Genomic DNA, 24,196 nt, shown 5'->3' with positions numbered 1-24,196 from the left:
CTACTCTATGGCTAAAGAATTACAGTGGGGAAGGGAACAGGGTTTCTGGGAACAGAGTGAGAAAAGTCAGCTGGGCTTAGGTTTTACTTAACGTACCTGGGTATGAAATGGCAGTTGTAAGAAATGGAGAGAGGTTTAAATGCGCTGCTGCTTCTCTGACTGGTCTGGTAAGCTCTGTATGCTAAGAAAGTTGAGCTCCAACTCAGGATTTTGAGGAGAACTCTTTCCCATTTCTCCCTGTTTTCTGAACTGTCCATGATACTTCTTTTGCTGTGTCAAAAAGGAAGTGGTATAATCTCTGTAGTCTTTGTTAGGTGTTTGTTGAGCTGACAAGACAATGAGAATGCTAAATGTATGGAAAATCAGGTGCTTAATTCGAAGCTAGTAAGTTTCCCAAACTGTATTTTGAGAACTTGGAGTAGAGATTAATTTGTCTTTTCATTTTTTACCAGTAGCTTCTAAGTCTAATTTATTAATTCTTACATCATTCTCTCTTCTATTTTTTTTTTTTTTTCCCCCATAAAACAGGATGATACCACTTTCGTCTCAGACGCTGATGATGAATCTTCATCATGGCCATACACAGGAATATGTGATCAAACCCAAATATTATCCAGTAAAAAAAGTGATTTCAGGAGAACAGTCCACCGAGGGCTCATTACCACTGAGACTGGGCCAGGATCAACTTGCATCACCTTTTCAATGTGAGTACAACTGCAAAAAGTGTACTCCCTTCTTTCCCCCCAAAAGATTTCCCCCCCCCCCTTTTTTTTAAGGTCTTGAAAATTTCTTGTGTTCACTTGAATTGCAGTAACACTTCAAGACAGAAAAAGGTTAAAATAGTTAAACATGAGATAATTCTTAGATTAGCAGATGCTTCAACATTATACATCCTGTTGAGAGGCAAACCAGATTTCCTGGATGAAGAAAAAAATGGAACCTGATTCACTGCTGGAATCTCATAATGCTATTTCTAGATGATAGTTTTACCTTCAGATAAAAGGTGCTTTGTGAACACTTGCTAGAGTAGGCATAACCATGAGTGTAGTGAGTGTAAGATGACGGTTCCCCTTACTTCAGCATGATGGATACCCTTCTTGTAAAGCTGGAGTCAGGGATTGTGGTCTCGTTGGTGACTGTTTTTCTCTATGTTTAATTTATTGTGTGTTTATGAACTTCTGCACAGTATGGAGGCTGCATGAGAGTTTCTGCTTCATACTTATAAAAAAAGGATTGTGTAGGTGCCCAGCTTGTAGCCTTGGCTCGTGCCTCATTGTGTGGGGAGCCTGAGGACAAGTTTTGGCTTAAAAGATGAAGAGCTTGATGAATTGTGGGTTAGGTATTACAGAGTGTCTGCTGGCTTGATTCCACGAAAAGTTCCTGCAGTTAAATAATGGACTGATTAACATGGAGACCTAAGGTACTTGCGGTCTCCTGTGACAGACTTCTCCTCTGCTGTAGCACAGAGAAATATGTTCTGCTGAGGATTTAGGGAAGAACCTTTCCTTCTAAATATGTAAATATGGTTTCTTTTTGTGAGTATTGTTGCATTTCTGCATTGCACATCTTTATGATCTGTCCATTTATACTTAAATGCAACCCTGTGCTTCCTTTTCCTCAAGTGTAAGTTCATCTGTGGTTAATTAGAATCTTGGCCCTAATGGGAAGAACAGGGGGCAGCTGGAGTTCTTTTGATTAACACTTTCAAAGTGGTGAAGTATACTGCTTGCAAAGCACTACATCCCTTTCTTGAAAGCTTCAAAAAGATGTTTAATCACATTGTCAACATCAACCAATAGTCCCTTTTGCAAATAAGATACCATTGTTTTTCTTCCAGCTAGCTGTAATTTTCCTCCAAATAAGATACTAGTGGCCACTGGGATTGGACTGTGTCCCTCTTCTCTGACAAAGAGTATACAAATTCCAGGTTGTATAGTTCTCTCAGCACTGGGAGTGACTATTGCTGGGTTGGATTCTGGCCAAAAAATCTTCACTTTTGCCCCTTTCTTTCAGGCTGTTTGAATCAGTCTAACTTAGATACACTCAGTGTTGCTTGCAAGTACCAAACTGCCACTAAACGAATGGGTTGTGTGAGATTTTTTTTTTCTTCTATCATAGCATAAGGAGATAACTCCATGCAGCTCTAAGACAAAGGAGCCAGTGCTTCTAGCTCTCTTTAGCTTATTGGAGCTTCTCTGTTAATTAGAGTACTCTGAGAGGCCTGAGTAGGAGAAGGAAAGCCAGGAGCTGAAGGCATAAAATAATTGTTATCAAATTCTAAGTAGCCCCTCAGTGAGCAGTGCATTAGTGAAACATTCTACCCTTGTTGAAAAGCCTATGATTCCTAAAACACCCAAGAGACAGATAGTTTTGTGGACTGATAAGATCTGCTGTGACTTAAATGTTGCCTCAGAGGTCAAATGCAGGACTAAGTCTGAGGCTATTTATATGGTGTTGAAGTTTCTGATACTGGGCTTTTGAGCAGTGTAAAAAAGGTCCCTTTACCTGTTTTGCCTCCACTTCTACGTTTGTGAGGAGGGGGTAAGTGGTTCCAACTTCTGATGAAGCCATTTCAATATCTGCTAGTACAGAGTTCAGTTTGAGCTATTTGTTATTAAAGATTGTATATCCCTAGCCTGAACAGGAGACCTAGAACGTGGCCAGATATATCTATTTAGGGTGGCTTCTGGTTACTAGAGGTGCTGGAATGGATTCCCAGGGTAGAAGACTACTTGTTTCCATAAAAATTGAGTGTTAAACTTCAACTGTCAGTATTTTAATGTTAGGGATGTTTGAATTATTTATAGTGAGCTAAGATAAGGATGGACATTTCATGTCAAGTGCTCTGTGATAACCACCGGTATGCAGGTCCTAGCCCTGTCTGGAACTGAGAGATGAGCTCCTGCGAATTATGTCATGCCTATGGCAGGGTTGACATTCATTGTCCAATTAATATGAGGAAATTTGAGTGGCTGATGATCTCATGGTATTTTGTCACTGCTGTTAAATGTGTAATTTTGGTACATGGCAGAGCCTCTTATTTCATTAAGCAAAGGAATCAATAATGGCAATGTGGAGATACTTGAAAAGGAAGATGGGAAAAATGTAATAATTTTATTAAAAAGCAAAAGCCAGAAATTTAGTACTGAATACTTCAAGACCTTTTGTTTTTTCCTTCTCATTAAATATTTTTTTTTCAGAGAAGAGAACATATAGTAGCCAGATAATACTTGGTGGCATTGCCCAAGAGTTCATAGTTATCAATTAACATGGGGTGCAAAGCAAGTCATTCTGTTATTTTTTTCTGAGCATTTCTATGCATTCTATTTTAAAGCATTAACACTGTGACAGAGATTGGCATCTGTGAAAGATGTACTCCATAGAATAAATCTGTTTTTCCAGCTGTAGCTTCAATTGGTGTTGATTTTTCTGGACTTCTGCAGATGATTTCAGTCCTGTGACATGAAATGTATAGACTTGAAACTGGAGCAAGTGTCAGTCCTGAGATACCTTTAGAGATAGGTCTGTCCTGGTAGAGGCAAATGAGATGTGGGCTAACAGTACTTTAGGAAGAAAACTGCCAACCTTGAGTAGGTGCTTCTGGGCATCTTCTGATTCATGGACAGTCAGTCGTGTTTGAATGTCCCATTATAGTGTTGCCAGATCAGCTTTGGAGATACTAGGGAAAAAATGTTAAAGATAGTCACATTAAACATTTTCCAATTAAAATTAATTTAAGATTCCTCCTGGAACATTTACTCTGGTGTATTTATGAGCGGTTTAATTTCTCTGACATGCAGTATAGTAGTCTTATTAAAGACAGCAAAATAGTCTATTCTTTTTTTTCCTTTTTAAGCTGAATTTTACTGTAAAGTTATATATCACATCAACAGAGTTCGAAAATTCAGTAAGCCATTGGGGTTACAATAATAACATTTAAAGTCACTCTGGGATGTGAAATGCAGTTAGCTGCCAGTAGCCATTTCTACTATCAAGCATTTTGATCTTTTGTGCTTGGGTTATAAGCCTTCTCCTAAGACTAGCTAGTGTGATTAGTCAAAAAGCTCACATAAAAATTAAGTTCTTCAGTGCTGAATTTGTAATCCTCATTCACTGTACCTAATGGAGGATGCTGTTACAATTGTTCATAGTTATTTTTAAAAAGTCTTGTTTTTTAAAAACAAAACAAAAACCCACCCTGGAAATAATGTTACAGATCTTGAATTAAACATTTTTTGTGTTCAATGACTCATTCAAATTTTCAGAACGGTCACAATTTTACTCCATAATTAATTCTGTCTCCTTGTGCTTAGTATTGTGATACAGTTTTATTTATATGGCCATATATTGCTTTTTTCAAAGGGCTTATACCAGATTCAATACAGAAGGAGAGAGAAAAATCAAGACCCGTAAATAAGGCATTGTATAATTTTAAAGTGCTTATCTTCAGAGCTGAAATGCTATTCTGTTCACATGCTTCTAAATCGTCTGTTCTTAAAGTTATGACACTGTAAAACATCTATCTGATTTTGTTTTAATCTGTATGCTGGTATGTTTAAGCTACTGCAAATTAATCTTCAGATATCTTTGTGCAGAATTAGCAAATACTGAAGGATAAGGCTTTGGAAGTTCAGAGCCTTCTCAAGCAAATGAAAATAGCTCATAGGATAGACTGACAGCTGCAGAGAAAGTATAAATATGGTTTAGCACTAGTAGGAAGACTGAATATGTATATAGTGACAAAAATAAGCTTTAAGTGGAATTGATATGATAAGCAAAGAATAACTGAAAAGGATGAGATCATGTTGGTCTCAACATTTGTAATGTAAACATCAAAAATACTTTGACATGTAGGTGAGGGCAGCCAAATAGCCTGTCTTATATAAGCTCACCATGAGCTCTGAGTAATTCTCAAGGGATGCATTGCTTTCTTAAAAGTACATACCGGCACACTTGACCTATACTCTGCCTGAATATTTGAAACCTCAGGGTTAAAAATCCTCTAAGAGTCTAACAGTAGCAATGGTACCAGCGCAGAAATTTCAACTGTAAAATTCTATTCAGAATCTAGTAGTTGATAAAACAGTAAGAAGATGATACTTTCGGTAATTCAGGTACATCTACCTCAGACATTTTCCACTACTCTTTTAATGGAACTGTTAAATAGTAACCACTAGTCAGTGTGAGCTGGGCATGGATCCTCTAAATATCAGTGTTGATCTCCCTGGCTTTATAAATGTAATGCTGATGAAAATTAGGTAAAGGAATTCTGTGCTGTTTCCATTGGTCTAAAATGTATTAGTGTATGATAATAAGCAAATTCTAAACAGAACGTGTGCTTTCTGGAATTCCTTCATGTAGGGATTGAGTGCACCCTCAGCAAATTTGCAGATGACACCAAGCTGGGTGGGAGTGTCGATCTGCTGGAGGGTAGGGAGGCCCTACAGAGGGATCTGGACAGGTTAGATAAATGGGCAGAAACCAACGGCATGAGGTTCAACAACAACAAGTGCCGGGTCTTACACTTTGGCCGCAACAACCCCATGCAGCTCTACAGGCTGGGAAAAGAGTGGTTAGAAAGCGGCCCGGCGGAAAGATACCTGGGGGTGCTGATCGACAGGTGGCTAAACATGAGCCAGCAGTGTGCCCAGGTGGCCAAGAAGGCCAATGGCATCCTGGCCTCTATTAGGAATAGTGTAGCCAGCCGGTCTAGGGAAGTGATCGTCCCTCTGTACTCGGCACTGGTGAGGCCGCACCTTGAATACCGTGTCCAGTTCTGGGCCCCGCACTTCAAGAAAGATGTTGAGGTGTTGGAGCGAGTCCAGAGGAGGGCAACCAAGCTGGTGAAGGGTCTGGAGGGTCTGACCTACGAAGAACGGCTGAGGAATCTGGGGTTGTTTAGCCTGGAGAAGAGGAGGCTCCGAGGTGACCTTATTGCAGTCTACAACTACCTGAAGGGAGGTTGTAGTGGAGTGGGAGTTGGCCTCTTCTCCCGGGCAACTAGCAATAGGATAAGAGGACATAGCCTCAAGCTTCGCCAGGGGAGGTTCAGGTTGGACATCAGGAAGAATTTCTTTACAGAAAAGGTTATTAGACGTTGGAATGGGCTGCCCAGGGAGGTGGTGGAGTCACCATCTCTGGATGTGTTTAAGAAAAGACTGGGCATGGCACTTAGTGCCATGGTCTAGTTGGCATGGTGGTGTCAGGGCAACGGTTGGACTCGATGATCCCTGAGGTCTCTTCCAACCTGGTTGATTCTGTGATTCCTTTCAACACAGTTATTGTGAGAACTGCTTATTACAGCCGTAAGAGGCTAGGAATTTCTCAGTTTCACTCGATCCACTTTTGGTGTTAAATGGTTCTTCAGAAAATGCATTTAAATGGATGCCTCATTTTCCAGCCTGAGACAGTTGAGAGCTAGTTTTTAGTGGCAGTGTGCATTTTGCGCATCAAGCTGAAAAAAGTGAAATTCCTGCTTCTGAAATCAGTTGTCTGGTGTTGCCTGCGTGTGCAGGACACTTTCCCATACCTCTCACCAGGCTACAGTTCCCCATGTGTACAATGATGATGCCCCCAGTGCCCTGTCTTAGAGGCATGTTGTGAAAATATATTAATTAGCGCCTAAGGCGAACAGAAATTACACTAAAAGCGAAAGGAAAACTCAAGAGTATGTATAGAGAACCTTACCCACAGCTGGAACGGCATCATGTGAAGTAAATAAAGCATGTGTTTATATAACAAAGTTATCCTAAGGATAAATATATGTTTAAGGAGGAAAATGGGCCTAATCTGTTTATTCAGGAAAATAATACAACATGTATGTGAATTCTGCAATTGAAGTTGCATGTTAAGTTGATACAGTTAAATAGTATTGAAGACTTTTTTCCTTTCTTTTTAGGTAGCTGGGGGTTTTTTGATCTTCACCAAAATTCCTTATAAAATGCATTGAGGAGACTTGCCTCCTTTCCATTTTAGGCAGAAAATGAAAACATGCCTTGAATTTAAGTAGTACAGGTTACATAATGCTTAGTGAATACAGGCTTGCAGCACCCTACTATGGCTTAGTTGTGTGTGTTGTGGCTTGAAGTTGAACAAGTATGCATGTATGGGTATTAGACTTTTAGAATCTGCATATGGTTCTGTGGGCAGCAGTTAAATCCTTGTGTAAAGATGAAGCTGAAACAATCATATGAAAGTTGTGTAACGGTTCTATTGATACATTATATTGCCTCATATTTTACAACATAATTTTATATATGTTCATATACATGAAATAAGCTTAATGTGGAAGACAATGTCCCACTGCTTAGGATTGCAATGTGCAGAATACTCTTACAATTTTGGCATAACAGCTGTCCTACTATTGGAAGCATAATACACTGATAACTTAGAGAAGCTCTTTTTTAAGCTCATACATAATTTACACATGCTGGTTTCACTGGTGACTTCATAGGTTGATTTAAGCAAAAACAGGTGTTGCTTTGAAATTCCAATTTAAACTATTTTTGTGAAATTGCACCATTCTGACTTCACTATGTGACACTTACATCATAATAATAGTATTTCCCCATCAGTAAGTATGGGTAAACAGCTGTAAAATACATAAATGTTTTACTGTTTAAAAGAATGCATACAGAGATATGACATGTGTTCCATGTAAATGCATCTTTATGATTTGACACACTACCACAATTCACTGTCTGACTTTAGGGGAAAAGCTCCCTCAGGTCTTCAGTGGGTCAGATATTCTTTCCACCCTTCTTGGTATTTGTTTGTGGAACTGCCCTACATAAACAGCAAAGTAATTCTCTCACTGGGTTGTCTTAACCAGAGCATTGTGTTCCTTGTAACTTCTGCCTACATACGTATGGATGGATATTAGAGTTGAACAGTGGTGACTTTTCTGAATAAGAGGTATTGGGAAATTTGGAGGTAAGGGAGGGATGTTAAGGCTATACTGTGTTTAAACAAAGTATAGCCAGCAGAATGAGGTGGGTAAAAAGAGGATGAACAGTTAGAAGACTAACAAGTGGAAATAACTGATAAAGCACAACACAGTCTATTTGGAGAGAATGTAGAGTCAGATTCATTTCAGTCACTGATGGGAACTGACATTCGTGTCTTGCTCCTGACGTTGTACACAATCAAGTACAAATAAGGGAGTGGGGTAAGTGTATAAATGTCAGGGACTTTTTTTGTTTTGTTTTCTCAAATGCAAAACATTTGCATGTGTGTTCAAAGCCTTTGCTCCCCTTCGGTGGGGGGGGTGAAATTTTTCAAGGCCATTCTAAAAGGGTTAAGAAAAAATTTTGGTGCAGTCAGGGTCGAACAACACTGTGGCTTTTTTGATGACAAAACCCAAACAATTTTAGTAAAGCATCCTTTTCCTCTCTTTCATTTAAGAGCATTACCCATACTGCTATTGAAAGGCATGACAATTCATAACAGCCAGTTAAAGTTTTCATTTGATTCCCGTGGGACTTGGAAACAAGAGGCTAAACTCCAAACATAAGTTAAGTGGCTTAACTAGATTCATGCTAATGCAGTTAACTCTGTGAAATCAAGCAGCACATTTACTTTGCTTTTGCTTTAAAAAGTAGAGTGACAAATTCTGAAAAAAAAATAACTTTAACAAATGAACATAGTTTATTTAGCAAATATAAAAAAACTATGGAGTTCCTTGAAATCCTTGGAGACAGAAAAACTCTGTATAAATGCAGACTGCTTCTCTCAATATACTATAGCTACAGACATTTTAACAATACCCTTTCTAAGCCGTCTTTGTGATTGTGTATCCATAAAGTGTTCACAGTTGAGGAGGTCAGTAAATCAGCACCCCCAAAAAGTACTGTAGTTTTCTCTTTTGACTCTGAGAAGATTTTATGGCCCTGAGCTCACCAATAATTGAATGTCTGTGTGACAGGCAAAGGCTGCTGGTGCTTTTATAGGAACTAATTTAAATGTTATGTTCACCCAAAAATGAATGATCATCTCTCTACGCTTTAAAATATGGAGGCCAAGACTGATAAACAGCAGTGTGGGGGCAAAATGTTGGAAAAACAGATTGGTGATCTGGCAAACAGAACTAAAATCGGTTCAAAACGTGTTATAGCTAGGGGAAACACAGACTGAGACAAATGGATCTCAACTGCTCTGATGAAAGAGAATTGGCTCCAAAACCAGCGATTTCTCAAGAAGAAAGAGAGAAGAGGCTTTCCAGAAAATTCTGTAGGGGTAAACTTCTGTGACGTGTTTGAAAAATAGTAATTTAGCTGGATATAGAGACCAATTGAACCCACACAATTAAACATTAAAAGTCCCTTAGCCAGGCTAACTCCAGAGTTGCTGTGATATACAAGTCCTGGATACCAAGAATTGGTTCTGACTGTTGCAAGTAGCTAAGTCTGGTTTTACTCACAGGAGATGTGAAAGTGCTTTTCTCTGTCAGTGCTGTTGCCCATGCCAGAAGGAATGAACAAATGTTGACAAAAAAAGTACTGCAAGAATAAGGTCCTTTCATACCCAGTGAAACTGAGATTTCAGAATCAGTGACATCCTTATTTCTGTTGTCAATTTTTCCACCTTCAGAAAATTAAGGGAACAAAAGATCTTGGCTTCATGCGGTGCTGAGAGAGAAGATTTTTAATGGTGATTCAGCATGTGGAGAGGACTATGTTCATTTATAACTTAATTCCATGACATTCTGTCCTTTGTCACTGTTTACAGTTTGTTGACTTCCTTAGTGCTTTTCAGTTGCTTCCTTTCAGGAAATCGAATGTTAAGTGAATATACTTAGTAAGGTAATATTAATTTAATTTTTATTCCCTGTTCTTCCTGGAAGTGGTAAACACTTTTAGAATGTTGCATCTAAGACTTGGTTTCTCATTTAAGGGAGTCACATATGCCGGGAGGGGGAAACTGTCTGTCTCAATAATTTATTTTTTAAAGAAGTAACGCTCTTCTAACTTAAGACTTGTACTACTGTCATAGGGCAGGGTAAAGTCTGTTGTCTTGATCGTGAAAGGAGCCTAGATAATTAGCTTAGGCAAAATGCATAGTTTCAGATGAGTGAGGTGAGGTGGGAATGAGTCTCATTCCCAGTGTATAAAGGCCTAATTCAGACCTTCTTGAAAGAGTCCTTGAAAGAGTGAACAGTAGCAGTTGTATTTAGCTGGTAATACTAAAGTGTCAATGACGCTAATAACATGTGTTCATCTGTGCCCACCTGAGCTCATGTATGGCTGTAAGTTGGTGTGTAAAGATGCTGACTTCACTATCAGAGCGTGCAATTCCTGCAGTAGTACCTGCAGTAGCATCCATCAGCGGAAAATTGCTTGTGGTGGGCTGTGAAGTCTCTGCTGCTTCATTACAGCTGAGACGAGCATTGTGTAGAATGGCTTTCCGTCCTAGACATAAAGACAATTGTCTATGTCTAAATGTGGCTTTTTGGCTTTTGTTCCCTTGCCCCTCAAGTGAAAGCCTTTTGAGTCAGGGTATGCTCTTAGGTACCTAAGAATCTTGATAACTTGAATGGGAGTTAAGAAAAGGCTTGTGGACCTGAATCCTCTGCTGGGTTGCTTACAGAATCACAGAATGGTTGGGGTTGGAAGGGACCTCTGGAGATGATCTAGTCCAAACCCCTGACAAAGCAGATTCCCCTAGAGCAGGTTGCATAGAGTCATGTCCAGGCAGGTTTTGAATATCTCCAGAGAAGGAGACTCCACAGCCTCCCTGGGCAGCCTGTTCCAGTGTTCTGTCACCCTCAAAGTAAAGAAGTTTTTCCTCATATTGAGATGGAACTTTTCATGTTTCAGTTTGTGCCCGTTGCTCCTTGTCCTGTTGCTGGGCACCACTGAGAAGAGTCTGGCCCCATCCTCTTGACACCCTCCCCTAAGGTATTTGTAAGTATTGATAAGATCCCCTCTCAGTCTTCTCCAGGCTGAACAGACCCAGCTCTCTCAGCCTCTCCTCATAAGAGAGATGCTCCAGTCCTCTAATCATCTTTGTAGCCCTCCTCTGGACTCTCTCCAGTAGTTCCTTATCTTTCTTGAACTGGGGGGGGGCCCAGAACTGCACACAGTACTCCAGGTGTGGCCTCACTAGGGCAGTGTAGAGGGGGAGGATAACTTCATTCGACCTGCTGGCCACACTCTTCCTATTGCACCCCAGGATACCGTTGGCCTTCTTGGTCACAAGGGCACATTGTTGGCTCATGGTGAACTTGTTGTCCACCAGAACTCCCAGGTCCTTCTCTGCAGAGCTGCTTTCCAGCAGGTCAGCTCCCAGCCTGTACTGGTGCATGGGGTTATTCCTCCCTAGGTGCAGGACCCTACACTTGGCCCTTGTTGAACTTCATGAGGTCCCTCTCCGCCCAGCCCTCTAGCCTGTCCAGGTCATGCTGAATGGCAGCACAGCCTCCTGGTGTATCAGCCACTCCTCTCAGTTTTGTGTCATCAGCAAACTTGCTGTGAGTGTACACTCAGTTCCTTCATCCAGATCATTGATGAATAAGTTAAACAGGACTGGACCCAGTACTGACCCCTGGGAAACACCTCTAGCTACAGGCCTCCAACTAGACTCAGCACCACTGATCACAACCCTCTGAGCTCTGCCATTCAGCCAGTTCTTAATGCCCCTCACCGTCCACTCATCTAAGCCACACTTCCTGAGCTTCCCTATGAGGATGTTGTGGGAGACAATGTCAAAAGCCTTGCTGAAGTCAAGGTAGACAACATCCACTGCTCTCCCCTCACCTACCCAACTGGTCATATCGTCATAGAAGGCCATCAGACAGGTCAAGCATAGCTATAGTGTGGTCATGGTGGGGTTTGGAACACAGCTGTATAGTGAAGAGTTGCCCCGTTCCTCAAAGAAATGTGTCTGAGCCCTAGAAGGATTTGACTAAGCAGTCTTATGTCCTCAGCATTTCCTCTTTAATGGGTTGGGCGCATTCCTATTCAGTGTGCTGGTTAGGCTGCTTGCTTCATGCAATTAGCTTCTCTCATCCCTTGTACAAGAGGCTTAGGACTGATTAGTGGTATAACTCAAGGTTAAAATTTAAGCTTTCTAGTATCGTATCCATTTGTGGATCTAGTCTACATGTAATACCTTTCAAGCAAATAAACAAAAACCAGATTAAAATATTTATCCTCCAATACATTTAATTCAATAGCGTTGAGGCTATTCCATCAGACATCTCAAACCACATTGCAGTCTCTATTAATTTATTTAGGTTGGTATCTTTTTCTGGAACATCCTAAACTATGTAAAGGGAAATGACAGTTATATTCCTCATTACTGGCTACTGATTAGTGTTTTTTAAATTGCTTTAAACATGGAAAATGGCTGTAGTTCAAGATAGGATGTTCATTGCCTGAGGATTGCATGTAGAAAATCTTTGTAGTGGTAAAAAAGACAAGGAAGACAAAATGAGATTCATAAAACCTGCTGACAGAGATCCCAGATTTCAAATCTATGTGTGATTTTTGTTATGCACTTGCACATGACAAGCATGATTGTAATTACTCTGAATTCCTCTGACTTGCTCTAAAAAGGCTGTGTCGGTAACAGAATTTATCAGCAAAGGGTTCCTGGGGGCATGTAAATACAATTATGAGTGTCTTTCAAAACGATTTCAGCACTTGTGCCTGCACGCGCTCCTTTGATGCTTGTGCAGGCACAAGTGACAGCCATCCATCTAAAAGAAAACACAAGCCTGTGTTGTAGACAACAGAGTTTGTCAGAATCTGCCAAAATTAATGAAGACGACCTACTTGAATGGAGAAAGTTTTGCTGTAGTAAATTGCTTCAAACAATATACTGCTTACCTTCATTTCTATCTTAAACCGAGACTGAGTACTGAAGAGTGGGTTGGTTACTTGCCCGTCCTAGAACAGACCAAAAATTTTGCTGTATATTAGGTTTTTTTCTGTGGCGTGGTCATGAGGAAAACAGCAGAAGTCCCTCTTCTCTCTGCCAAGACAGAGCGAGCAAGGAAGAGGTTTTATCCCTGTGATAATCAGGGAGGAAAAAGGCTTTTCCAGATACCTTCTTTTCAGTTATCTTCTTCCTTACCTTGGGAGCATCAAGTCTTCTGGATGATTTCTCTGCCTGTCTGTCAAGGATGCTGAAGAAGCAAGCAGGGCTTTAAAAAGAGGGTAAAAAACCAAGAGTGTGATAGAAGCAAGAAGTCTGAGAGCTCATTTCTGACTGGAGGGAGAATCTAAATTCTGAGAATTCTGACTGGTAGGAGCAACTAAACAAGACAGAAGGAAGAAATGATGTGAAGATGTAGTGACATGGCTAGTCAGAAATAGGTATATAGAGAAGTGTGTATAATACCAATGGTAGCGATAAGAATGGCAACAAAAAGAAGCTGTGGAGATCACTGTTCAGTTACTGTCGCAAGAGCTGGATTGTGTTTTGTTCTTTGAAGCCCCATTGGTTTGCATAAAGGCAGTAGAACTGAGTACTTGAAAAGTGACAAAATATCACAGGTTAAACTGTATTAACTAATGAAATACCTGTAAGATCATACAAATGCAACAAAATTAAGGAGTTACAGAAATAACAAAAAGTAGAAGGAATGCTGGAATTAATTACATGTCAATAATGCGTAGCTATAGCTGTCTAGACATGGTAAATAAAGTACAGCTGGACATACTGCCTTCTTGTTCAAAATGTTTGACTGGGTGGATATGCGCACATACACCTCACCTCATGCAGAACTGTGGGGAGTATTTTTAAGCATCAGAGAAGGCATTGAATTTTGGATGAAATAAAGCTGTGTCATCTTATTTTTAATTTCATTGCCATGTCTAATTTCTCCCAATGCTTGTGAAAAGAGAACCAGGTGTGAGGTGTGCAAGTGTGCTATAACAAAGTTTCTGGAAAGAGCCAAGATGCACTGCCGTACCTGAAGACAGGCATTGTATATTGAAGCCAAAAATGAAATTACTCAGCAGCTGTACCTTGCCTTTTTGAATCCATATAGTTTTCACACTTGTTTATGCTTGTGACTGTTACAGAAAGAATAAGGCTCATATTCTGCCTGGTTTTCAGATGGGCGAGGTTTGAATGCAGAAGGCTTTACTCCCATGCTCAGAGCAGAGTAAGGGCTGAATTCAGTCCTGCTAAGGTCATGTAAGGAATGGTCCACATTCGCTTCACTGGGATGACATCCATATCAAGAGATCAGAAAGGGATTTGGGAGATTTGTGCCCCTTTGGCCTAACCTGCAGACTGGTTCTGAGTATGAAGTATAAATAGTGCACTGTTGGGCAAGAAAAATAAACTATACCAACAGAAGCATTTTACGTAAGCTGTATTAAGTAATTCTGCTGCTCTCCCCAATGCTGACCAGACCTCAGCTGCAGTATTGTCTAGTTTTGGACAGCATATTTGAAGAAAGATGAGGACCAAGTGAGTGGTATCAAAAGCAAAACAAGAAAGAATGGAGGTCTGCAAAATATGGCCTGTTAAACTGAAAAAGTTTAGATGGTTTTGGTCTGGAGAAAATGAGACTGAGAGAGATTCATGGTAGCAGTCTTTAAGTATGTTAGAAATTGATCCACAGAGGAATAATGTTTTGTCAGAGTTTGCTGTAGATAAGGCAGGGCAATAATACACTTGAGTTGCAACAGGGGAAATGTGGGTTATGTATTGGGAATAGCTTTATAATAAGAGAGGCTGAAGCACTGGGATACGTTCCTTAGGGAGGCTGTGGAATCTGCGTAATAGAAGAGTTTTGAGAAAAGGCTGCACAAACTTTTTGTGTAATGCAGCTGGTTTGTCCTGTGTTGGGAAAAAGAAGAGAGGGGAGATTAGGTGATGTCTCAGAGTCTCTTTCAGTCCTTTCTATGCCTAGCAAGGGCTGTATTCATCTCAATGTGTAATCTGAAATTTAGGGAAGATCTGCCTTTGGTCTGTATGTGAATCTGGTGTGTTTTTATTTCTTCTTTTTTTCTTCTTTTTCTTTTTCCTTTTTTTTCCCCCCTTAGCTCCTAGCATTACTAAATCTTCCACACTCTGATATAGCTAAGATGTATGATGGCCCAGTTTCAACTTGTTCTGATTTTTGGAAGATAGGTTTTGGGTTTTTTGTTTGTTTGTTTGTCACGGTTTAAAGCTGGGCCAGCTATTAAACCTGTGGCAGATGCTCTTTGTTAACCCCACCCCCACCCCCCCGAAGGGGAAGGGAAAGGGAAAAGAGAGAGAGACTTACGGGTTGGAAAGTTAAAACAGTTTTAATAAACTATAATAATGAAAGAAAAAGTAATAATAATAATATTGGAACAATCAAATATATGCAAATATATACAAAACCAAGATCGAGCTCCCCCAATGTTGGCCACGTCACCACCAGCACTGCAGGGCAGACTCCGGGAAGGCCCAGGCTGGGCCCAGCGACAGACGGGAACAGGATTCAGGGATGCGCGGATCGGGATCCGGGGCAGCAGGAAAACAGACAAGAGTCCTCTTTGGACACCAGCTGTAGCAGAAGGGCGAGAAGGGAGAAGAAAGGGCCGAAGGCTCAAGCAGAAGCCCCCCAAAACCAGCCAAGACCCTCGTGATCCCCCCACTTTATACAGAGAATGACGTGTATGGGATGGAATACCTTCGTTGGTCAATTTTGCATCACCTGCCCTGTCCGCTCCTCCCTGCAGCTGCAACCTCCCTTCGGCTCTTCACTCGTAAGCAGTGAGGAATTTAGCAGTGACCTTGGTTTCTCTAAGAACAAGTACAGCAAGAGCCTTTCTGCATAACATCCCTACCAGTGCCTCAGCGATAACTACAAACTTCGAGCGTTATCAGTCCTGGAAGCAGACACTGTCTGCAGAACACGCAGTTAGTTGCAGAAAGTGAGGTTACTTAGAAGAGACTTAGCTGAAAGTAAAAATTACTGAAAGGAAAATTGACCTGGTTTAGGCCAAACCAGGACATTGTTTTAAATTGATGACTAAGTGGTGATAAGACAGAACTTCCTCATATATTGTCAAAAATGTAGAAAGGTCATTTGACAATAGTTCTAAAAGCTTAACTGTTTTACTTACGTGGTTGATTTTTATACAATGTCAGCTTTCCTTTTGGCTGAACAAGCATATCTAGTAGAAAGGACTATACTAGGTGGACTGGTGAAATAACTGGGAGACACCTGTTTCAGGAAATAAGTAATTTCCTTCTGGTTATTTCATTTTTTTTCTGTCAGCATTTAATTAAGAAAAAGAGAGAGAGTGGGTCATAGATTTTCACTCCAAAGTTTTCCTCATGGACCATGGTTATCATTCGAAAACATGAAATTCCCTGAGGTAATCTATTGTCTTTGGGAAGAGAATGTAATTTTAAGATAGAATCTTCAAGTCTGATGAGATGCTATGTAGATAAACATATGAAAACATACTGGGTTCAGTGCAGAAGTAGGGTGTCATGAAAACAGAGTAGTGTGTATCGTTATTGGAGGTACTAATGGAGAGCCTACAGTTTGCTTAGTTCTGTTTCCTCAGGAGTTTTGCCTTAGGATATTTGTCATAAGTGAAGTTATTTTTTTAAAAAAAATAAACAAACAAACAAACAAAAAACAAACAAACAAACAAAAAAACACAAACCCCTCTAAAAGTAGAGTCAGAAGGAAGTTTTGTTGAAGGATTATAGGAAAGGTATGTGTAAGCTCTATCAGCCAAGTCCACGGTATAAGCCATTGCTTGCGATTTTTATTGTGAATCCTTTTGATTAGATCACTGTGAAGCACAAAAACATCATACACACAATAACATAATATTTTTTTCAACACATTAAAGTATTTTCTTCTCTTCGCCCCATATGACCTATGAGACAGTACAATGTAGTCATCTTTTTAGCTGAATACCAGTTCTGCTTTCACTAGTGTTGCTAGCCCATTGTCTTCCCGCAAAACAGGGACATGCCACAAATCTTCTGAGATCCACTACAGCTATTGAATACTGTCTAGTTAAATCTTTACAGAATGCTGGAGCTGTGAGGGCAGCCATAAAACCAAGAAAAAAATGTGTTTATAGAAATTCTTCTAGAACGAAATGGAAGGCTGAGTAGTATTAGAGACAAAGGGACCCAGGAGGTTAAGGAGGAATCCTTCCCCTTATGCAGCCCTGCCCAGGCATGGTCCTGTGAGCTGTTGTGACCACCTGGACCTAAAACCTGCCAACTGCCTTGTCTGAGCTCATTCACCTTCTCTGCTAATGCAGAAAAAAATCAGTTTGTCATGATGGACAGTGGGACCAGAAGGGATTCTATGAAGAAATCGTTTTGCTTATATTTTCCATTTCTCCTGCAGTTGTTGTTAAATCATAAATTTATCACAGCAGGAGTTTGCCATGTTCATAATATTATATCATAATGACTTACAGAGATGGAAAGAAAATCACATACATGTGGTGCCAATTTTCAACTAAAATCTCATCACTTTGCCCAGACATCTTTCTTTTTTGAATCTGGCTCAAGAGAGTTTCACAGATTTTTGGAAATTACGGGTACATTCTTCCACTGATCTCCTTTAACAAATGTGTCTAAGAGTTCCTAGGTGTAAGTGAGCCTGGACTATGAGGCAGGATGATGGTGCAGTTGGCTGAGCCTCCCCACTGTGAATTTGTTGCCTAGCAAAGGGATGAAGCTTTCTCCAGTATTAGTAATCCTGACTGTCCTATCTTTATTAAAACAATAATCTGAATTTATCTCTAGTTCTGCCATTTTTTCAGTAGGTTTGCTATTTATTCGAAGTTTATATCTTCTGCTTTTGTTGTCCTTCATTAGGCTAATTTATTTATCTGGTCTCACATTTGTATTTCTTCAGTCTGGTGTTATACTTAAGAGCAGAGTGAGGTGTTTCATTTCCACATGTTTAAAATTGGTTTTGAAGAGTTTATGATACATTTCTGTCTATATATTAAAAAAAGTTATTCCAAGTATGTTGCAGTGCTGTAGCACCATCGTTTTTTTCCAGAACTGAATTTGAGATAATCTAAATTGCAGATCTTGTCATGTCTATGGCATAGTGGCATCATCGGTAAAGCTTCTGGAGTTTAGAGGAAAATAATCTGTATACTACCTTAAAAATGCACTGTTCTCCTTTAATGTGAACTAGCCCAAAACCAAAAGAGGTCAAGGCAGTAATGGGCTTTTTCTAGGTGAAATTGTGGCTTTGAACATTAATACTGCCAAACCAGCTAAGAGATATTGAAGGATTTAGTTTCTCATTTAGAATTAAATCATCCCCTCTTTGGAGAAGAGGGTGGTGGGGGGAACTACAGCAGAGAAGAAGGGGAGAGGATTGAAGGAACTCCCAGAGTCTAACCTTGCAGAGTTTCTGCCAAAAGCTTCCTTTCAGAGAGAGGGGTTTGTGGACTGTTTTCAGTCTAAATCTGCATGTATTATGCTCACCGTTAAGGTCTCTAAACCTTAGGATGTGTGAGGATAGTACTGTCTACTTAGGTACAGCTACAGAGGAGGATGAAGATAGTGTCTCTGCGTTGAATCACCTCCTCATACACTGGTCAATTTTCAGCTCACAGGCTGTTAGCTTTGTATCCTTCCTAAATATCTCCAGAAGAACTAAGGAAGTGAAAAGCTGTGGCCTGCTGGGCAAGGAGAAGAAAATAACAGCTTCATTATAGTTTTCATTAATCTGAGAAAGATGGGGAGAATCTTCCCATGTTAAAAAAATATGAAGCTGTATTATTTCTGGCTCTTTGCAACTAGCAAAACAGGAATATTTGTGAGAATTGAATGTGTTTTATAGCAAAAGCATTGCTGAATAATGATTTGAATATTTGTAGGGGCTTACATCATGTTATTTTTCAGACTTCTCACTTATCTGAAAACCTGCATTTAAATATTCTTTCATGGATACTCTTTACCTCTGTAGATACTGGTCTGTGTTTTTGAAGGTACTGTTCAACTGCTGTTCCTATGTTACTCCCAAACTTACATGCTAACATTTCTCACCCAAAAGGGGTGAGAGCCAAATTTACAATTTCCATTCAGTCTCGTACTAAAGCGTCTCTTCTACCAAAAAAATTATGTTACAGAATTTTTCTGGTAAAATCTGAACTATGTAATAAAAAAATTATTTTAAAAACATGATTTTTTTGTTATAAACATTGTGCCCAAATTTTACTACAGCTCAGGACTCAACAACATAATACAGAATACTATGAAGGAGAATTAAATCATGGTTTAGTTCCATCTATACTGGCAAAGCCAAATTTTTTTTTTTTTTTTTTTTAGCTAAGCTGGAAAACTTGTGTGGTTCCCCCAATACTGGTTTTTACAGTGTAGGCAAGACTGACTTTTGTGACTCAACTAACCATGTTTTTTTAATTAGATCACATCCTAAAGGAGAAATGTTACTCAAACATCTGAAAATACAAAATATAAAATGGATTGGGCTTTTCTAGGAAGAGATACATGCAAAACTATGCAAATGGAATAGAAAGATGGCAGTATTGCTTGCAAAGCTGTGCTTAGCAAAAGGAAAGCTTAGAAGTTCTAGTCTCAGCAGTTCACAAGCCACTTATGCCTGTTCATTGGGAAAGGTGTACTAATAATTTTCATAAGAATTGCTTGGCATCCAGGAATCTAGGGTGTCTTCTAAATCGACTGAAATCACAATATTAGCCTTTAATTGAAATATTTTATACCTGTGTCTGTCTGGGATGTGCTTTTTGTAACTATAGTCTAGGGAGAATAAGGTGGGAACATCTGTAGTACAGCTGCTGTTCAAATAGAGCAATGCCTTTACTGTAGACAGAAGAGTTGGCACAATTGTTTTAATTTATTTGTTTATGAAGACCCAGAAATAAGAAGGCTTTATATTCTTTTGATGTAGGAGGATTTTCTTCATTTTCTTGAGATTTTCAAAAAAATGTTTGTCCAGAGGGTATTTCATAAACTAGGTTAGACAACTATCCAGCAACTTTTTTATTTCTATGACATGAGGAAGAAGGAGATTCTTTTCTTTCTGTGCATCATTTCTTGGGATTGTTACTTTGATATGGAAGTACTTATTAATAGTTTCCACAAAGATGCTGTGATATATTTACAAGAACTTGCTGAATTTATTAGTAAGTGTGCAGACGGCAAACTGTTTTCTTTTTAAATAGTTGCAAATGGAATCTGTTCTTTTCCCTAATTTTCCTAATGAGTAGTTTTAATCTCTTTTTTTTGTCTTCAGCTGTTAGATGTGGAATCAAATACATCTGTTTTTACATCAACTTCTGTAACAAGAAGTTCTTCTAATGAGCTTAATTTAAAATTAGTGTTTGCTCAGTCTTCTTTACATTCAAGTTCTTAAAATGACTGTAAGGAAGTATATAAAAAAAGAGAATCTACCTATTTTTTATCTTTGAGCTCAGAACCAGTATTTTCAAGTATTGATTCTTACTCACCCTTTTCTCTGACTGAGCTATTTATTAAACAAAGGCTGACAGCAAAGCTCAGTCTATAATATGTAAATCCTAGTGGAAAAATTAGTGGCAAAAAACTGTGAAAAAATGGGTCCAGGCAGCTGCGTCACAAGGCTTGACCACTTTGGGCTGGGGTGCCAGGAGATTTGAGACAGATGTTTTCAGACATGCCGCATGCCTAAAACATTTCCAGAGGTCGAGCTACAAATAGTGACTTAATAAGTGCAGAAAGAGGAAAAGTATGCAGGAGGACACAAGAGTTTATTCACCCCTAGGTGCACAGCCAGCCTCTTTACATTACATCTGCCTGTCAGGGTTGGCTATTTAAGCTGTCATGCCCTTGGTATTGCTCTTTGTCTGCCTGTGAATAAAGTGCAGCATTGTGATTACTAATCCCACTCCAGTGACTTGACTTTAAATGTGGTTTTGGAGCAGATCCCGGAGTTCTGTTTGCTAAGCTTCCTACTCCTGTTTCAGAGACACCACTGGAGATCTATGAGAGAGAGCACTGCAGACTGCCCTCCTCCTGTAGACCTGTCGCCTGTTTCTCCCCCCCGCCTTTTTTTTTTCCCAAAACTTTTTGAAGGAAATCAATGGATACCAAAGTGATCTGTTTATTTTTCTTTTTTTCTTTGCCTCCGCTGACAGTGGGAAATCACACTGGTCGCATCAAGGTGGTCTTTACCCCCAGCATCTGTAAAGTGACTTGTACCAAAGGCAACTGTCAGAACAACTGTGAGAAGGGAAATACCACCACCCTCATTAGTGAAAACGGCCATGCTGCCGACACTCTGACAGCCACTAACTTCCGAGTAGGTAAGTACCCTGAAACTGTATTTGTCCTTAGCTGTCCTCTCTTGACGAACAGAGGGAGGAGATATTTTGTTATTAATACCAGTTGTGCATCTGTTACTCTTTGTTTGGAGGGCTGTGCTGAGTAGGAACCATTGTATGTTAGACAAGCTTTCTGGTATCCTTCGGAAATGTTCCCAAAAGTTCCTTTTGTGTCACAGAAAAAAACTCCCATATTTTTCATCTGAATTTTCAGCTGCAGGGCTACAATGTGCTAAGCTGGAGCTTTTCATAAAGTTCATCTCTCAGAGTTTGTGTTGGTAAATAGAGAAAATGTCAGATTGCACTAAAAGTTCTGTTTCCTCTTTTTTGCTTGTTGAATAGGTATTAAATGCACATAAAATCTAGATAACACAGTGAATCTGTCTTCAAAAAATTGTTCAGGAGTCCTTAAAACTACAATCCTTTTTAAAAATGCATCAGCTTAAAACTTTTTTCTTGCTGCTGAAAGGAAATCAGATTTCATGTTTGTCATTTTTAGAAACTGAAATAATGTTAAGTTCAACTGAAGTTATTGAAGCCAGTCATTTCTCTGTTAATGTTTATTCTTTCTGCTTGCTTACAATGAGAGTATCAGCAGTATGTCAGTCTAAACCCTACAACTGCTGGACTGTGTTGAAACAAATCCTGAAAGTTCTCTAGGATAATGATTAGCATATTTTAACTGTACACTATATGATGTTGGTAGGAATTTGTATGCAAGTATTAGTCTTATATCTGTATTTCTCTTAGCTTACATGGATACATACCTAAACACTTTTAAATTTGTTGTTTCACATTATGATATCCTTAACTGCTCTTGGAAAGTATTTTCTTGTTATCCTGAAAATATCATAGTATCATTTTCTAAAAACACCTTATTTTAAAATTAATTATTTTCCCAGTTTGTACTCAAAGAATGCCAGATATGAACATTGTAATTTTAGTCTCCATCTAGTATAAACATAATGTCAGGCAGTGCTGAGGCTGGCCCATACTGCCCTTTTTAAAGTGCACTATATTTCAGGCTCTGAGGGGGAAAAAAGCTATTCCAAATTATTTTTCTTTCATCCGGACAGACGATACAAAGAGCAGTTCCCTCTCTTAACACTCCTACTAGACTATTAGACTGTGGGTGAAAGCTCTTGAAATTAATAACACATTCCTTGGTAAGATGCATGTTAGTAAAAACCTATATGTTTTAGACCAATGATGATAAAACCAGTGTTTTAAAAGAGCAATACAGCACATTTTGGGGTTGTGTGTGGTTGTTTTGAGGCATTAAAAAGAAAAGGATTTTGTAAAGGAATGGTAAATCAGATACTTTAAACTTGTGTTTACTGTCAATACCGATTTTTACCAATGTTTTGGCAAGAACCACAGCTAAGTTTTTCATTTAATTTTCTGACTACTGTGAAAGGATAGGGTTATTCTCCCCCCCTTTCATTTGACCTAATTTTTTTATTGAAATTATGAAATGCTGAGAACGGGCAGTCATGTAATTTGTCTGCTATGTAAATCTGTGCTGTAACATGACCTTCTCTCAAATACTTGAAAACTCTGAGAGTGGAAATCGACCTGTGAAGACGTGTTCTACACCTTCCTTCCTGGCCTCAGGCCATGTAGCTCGTGATGCACTGTGTACAATAGGCTGCTAGAAATATTCAACAAAAGCAGCTCATAATAGTATTTGATGGAAAGATAGGGGAGCATTATGTTTAAAAATGTATAAAAACAAGTTGCTACACGTGTGTAGGGATTTTTAACCTGCCTGTAGCTATCTATCTTCCCTACTACCTTTAAAAGACCAAAAGCATTCACTGCATCTCTAAGTATCCTCATTTTTACAGAAGAGGAATAAGAAAGAGGTCTACACTGTGACTTCAAGGCTCTCTAGCTAAAAATAAAAATGCTGAGTGAGCTTAACTTCTTAATAGCCAGAGAGGAGAGATCTCACACCTGTAGACTGAGTTCTTTCACTGATATCAGATTTTTCGGGAGCTTTTGAATCAGGATTTAAAATATATATTACTGAAATAATTTTATATCTATCCTCTAACTAGTGCCTCTCATTAGCTTAGCCTTGTTCTGATAGAAATGTCCCCTGACACATAAAGCAGAAGTAATTTGGGTCTTCTGAGATCATGTATTTTTGTTATATTTTTAACATCTGTATTAGGTTCTGCTTGTGCTTTTTGCTTTTAAGTCCCTGTTCTAAACTTGTTTAATTACCCTTTATCCAAAATGCATGGAAATTCTTACTCTGATCATTTGACATTTTAAAAGTGCAATCATGAAACAGAATGTTGTGTCAGAAAATACATACTTAAAGCAGCTAACAGCACTTTTTCGTATGTTTTTTTAAAGTATTTGCTCTTCCTAAAGCCAGAAAAGATAAATTCACATGCCCTATTTGGAAAACTAACTCCTATTACTAATAATAGGTACCTACTATGAGTGGTGAATTTAGGAAACTGCTTTAGGTTGTTAGAACTAAATGTATTTCTGTAGCAGGAGCAGCATTCTAGTACACAAGATTGAATTTAGATTCTCTGATGACAGATTGCAGTTAGCCATCACTTTGCTTTGCTCTTAATAATCCATTGTTTCTAATAACCAACAAGAGTAAAATTTTATGTATATGTTTTAAACTTTGTGCTGAACTTTGTAAACACTTTTTATTTTCAGAGAGAATAAGTTGCAGTGCCTGTACTAAAGCTACTCAAGTTTTTCCGTGGGTTATTTCAGATCCTTAAAATTTACTCAGTCATTTCAGCTGAAACTTAGTACCAGCGAGTCCAGGCAAGGAACAAACCCTGTTTCCCGAAAATTTTATTAGATATGGATAAGCCATTAAAAACAAAAACCCACAACAAGAAACAGATTAGGGGAAATGTAGCTTTTCGGGTAGCTGAGATTTTGGCTGTTCT

The 24,196-nt window shown here is 39.1% G+C and overlaps 1 protein-coding gene across 6 annotated transcripts in view; it reads left to right on the top strand.

Annotated features, from left to right (window-relative positions):
- The first annotated feature begins 621 nt into the window (after nt 1-621).
- LTBP1 (latent transforming growth factor beta binding protein 1) overlaps nt 622-24,196 on the top strand; it is a 156,746-nt gene continuing 133,171 nt past the window's right edge. For 4 of the 6 annotated variants that reach the window (XM_068414387.1, XM_068414372.1, XM_068414382.1 and 1 more), the window contains exon 1: nt 20,931-21,251. In XM_068414387.1, the coding sequence (XP_068270488.1) occupies nt 21,029-21,251 (223 nt within the window). In that variant the 5' untranslated portion in view covers nt 20,931-21,028. Of the gene's footprint in view, nt 705-20,930; nt 21,252-24,196 lie in introns of those variants that run through there. The other 2 variants (XM_068414396.1, XM_068414406.1) reach the window with 2 other exon arrangements.

This window comes from Nyctibius grandis, chromosome 1, assembly GCF_013368605.1.
Source record: "Nyctibius grandis isolate bNycGra1 chromosome 1, bNycGra1.pri, whole genome shotgun sequence".
Lineage (NCBI taxonomy): Eukaryota > Metazoa > Chordata > Aves > Nyctibiiformes > Nyctibiidae > Nyctibius > Nyctibius grandis.
The sequence above is the reverse complement of the archived record's forward strand: the minus strand, read 5'-3'. Positions and strand labels throughout refer to the sequence as shown.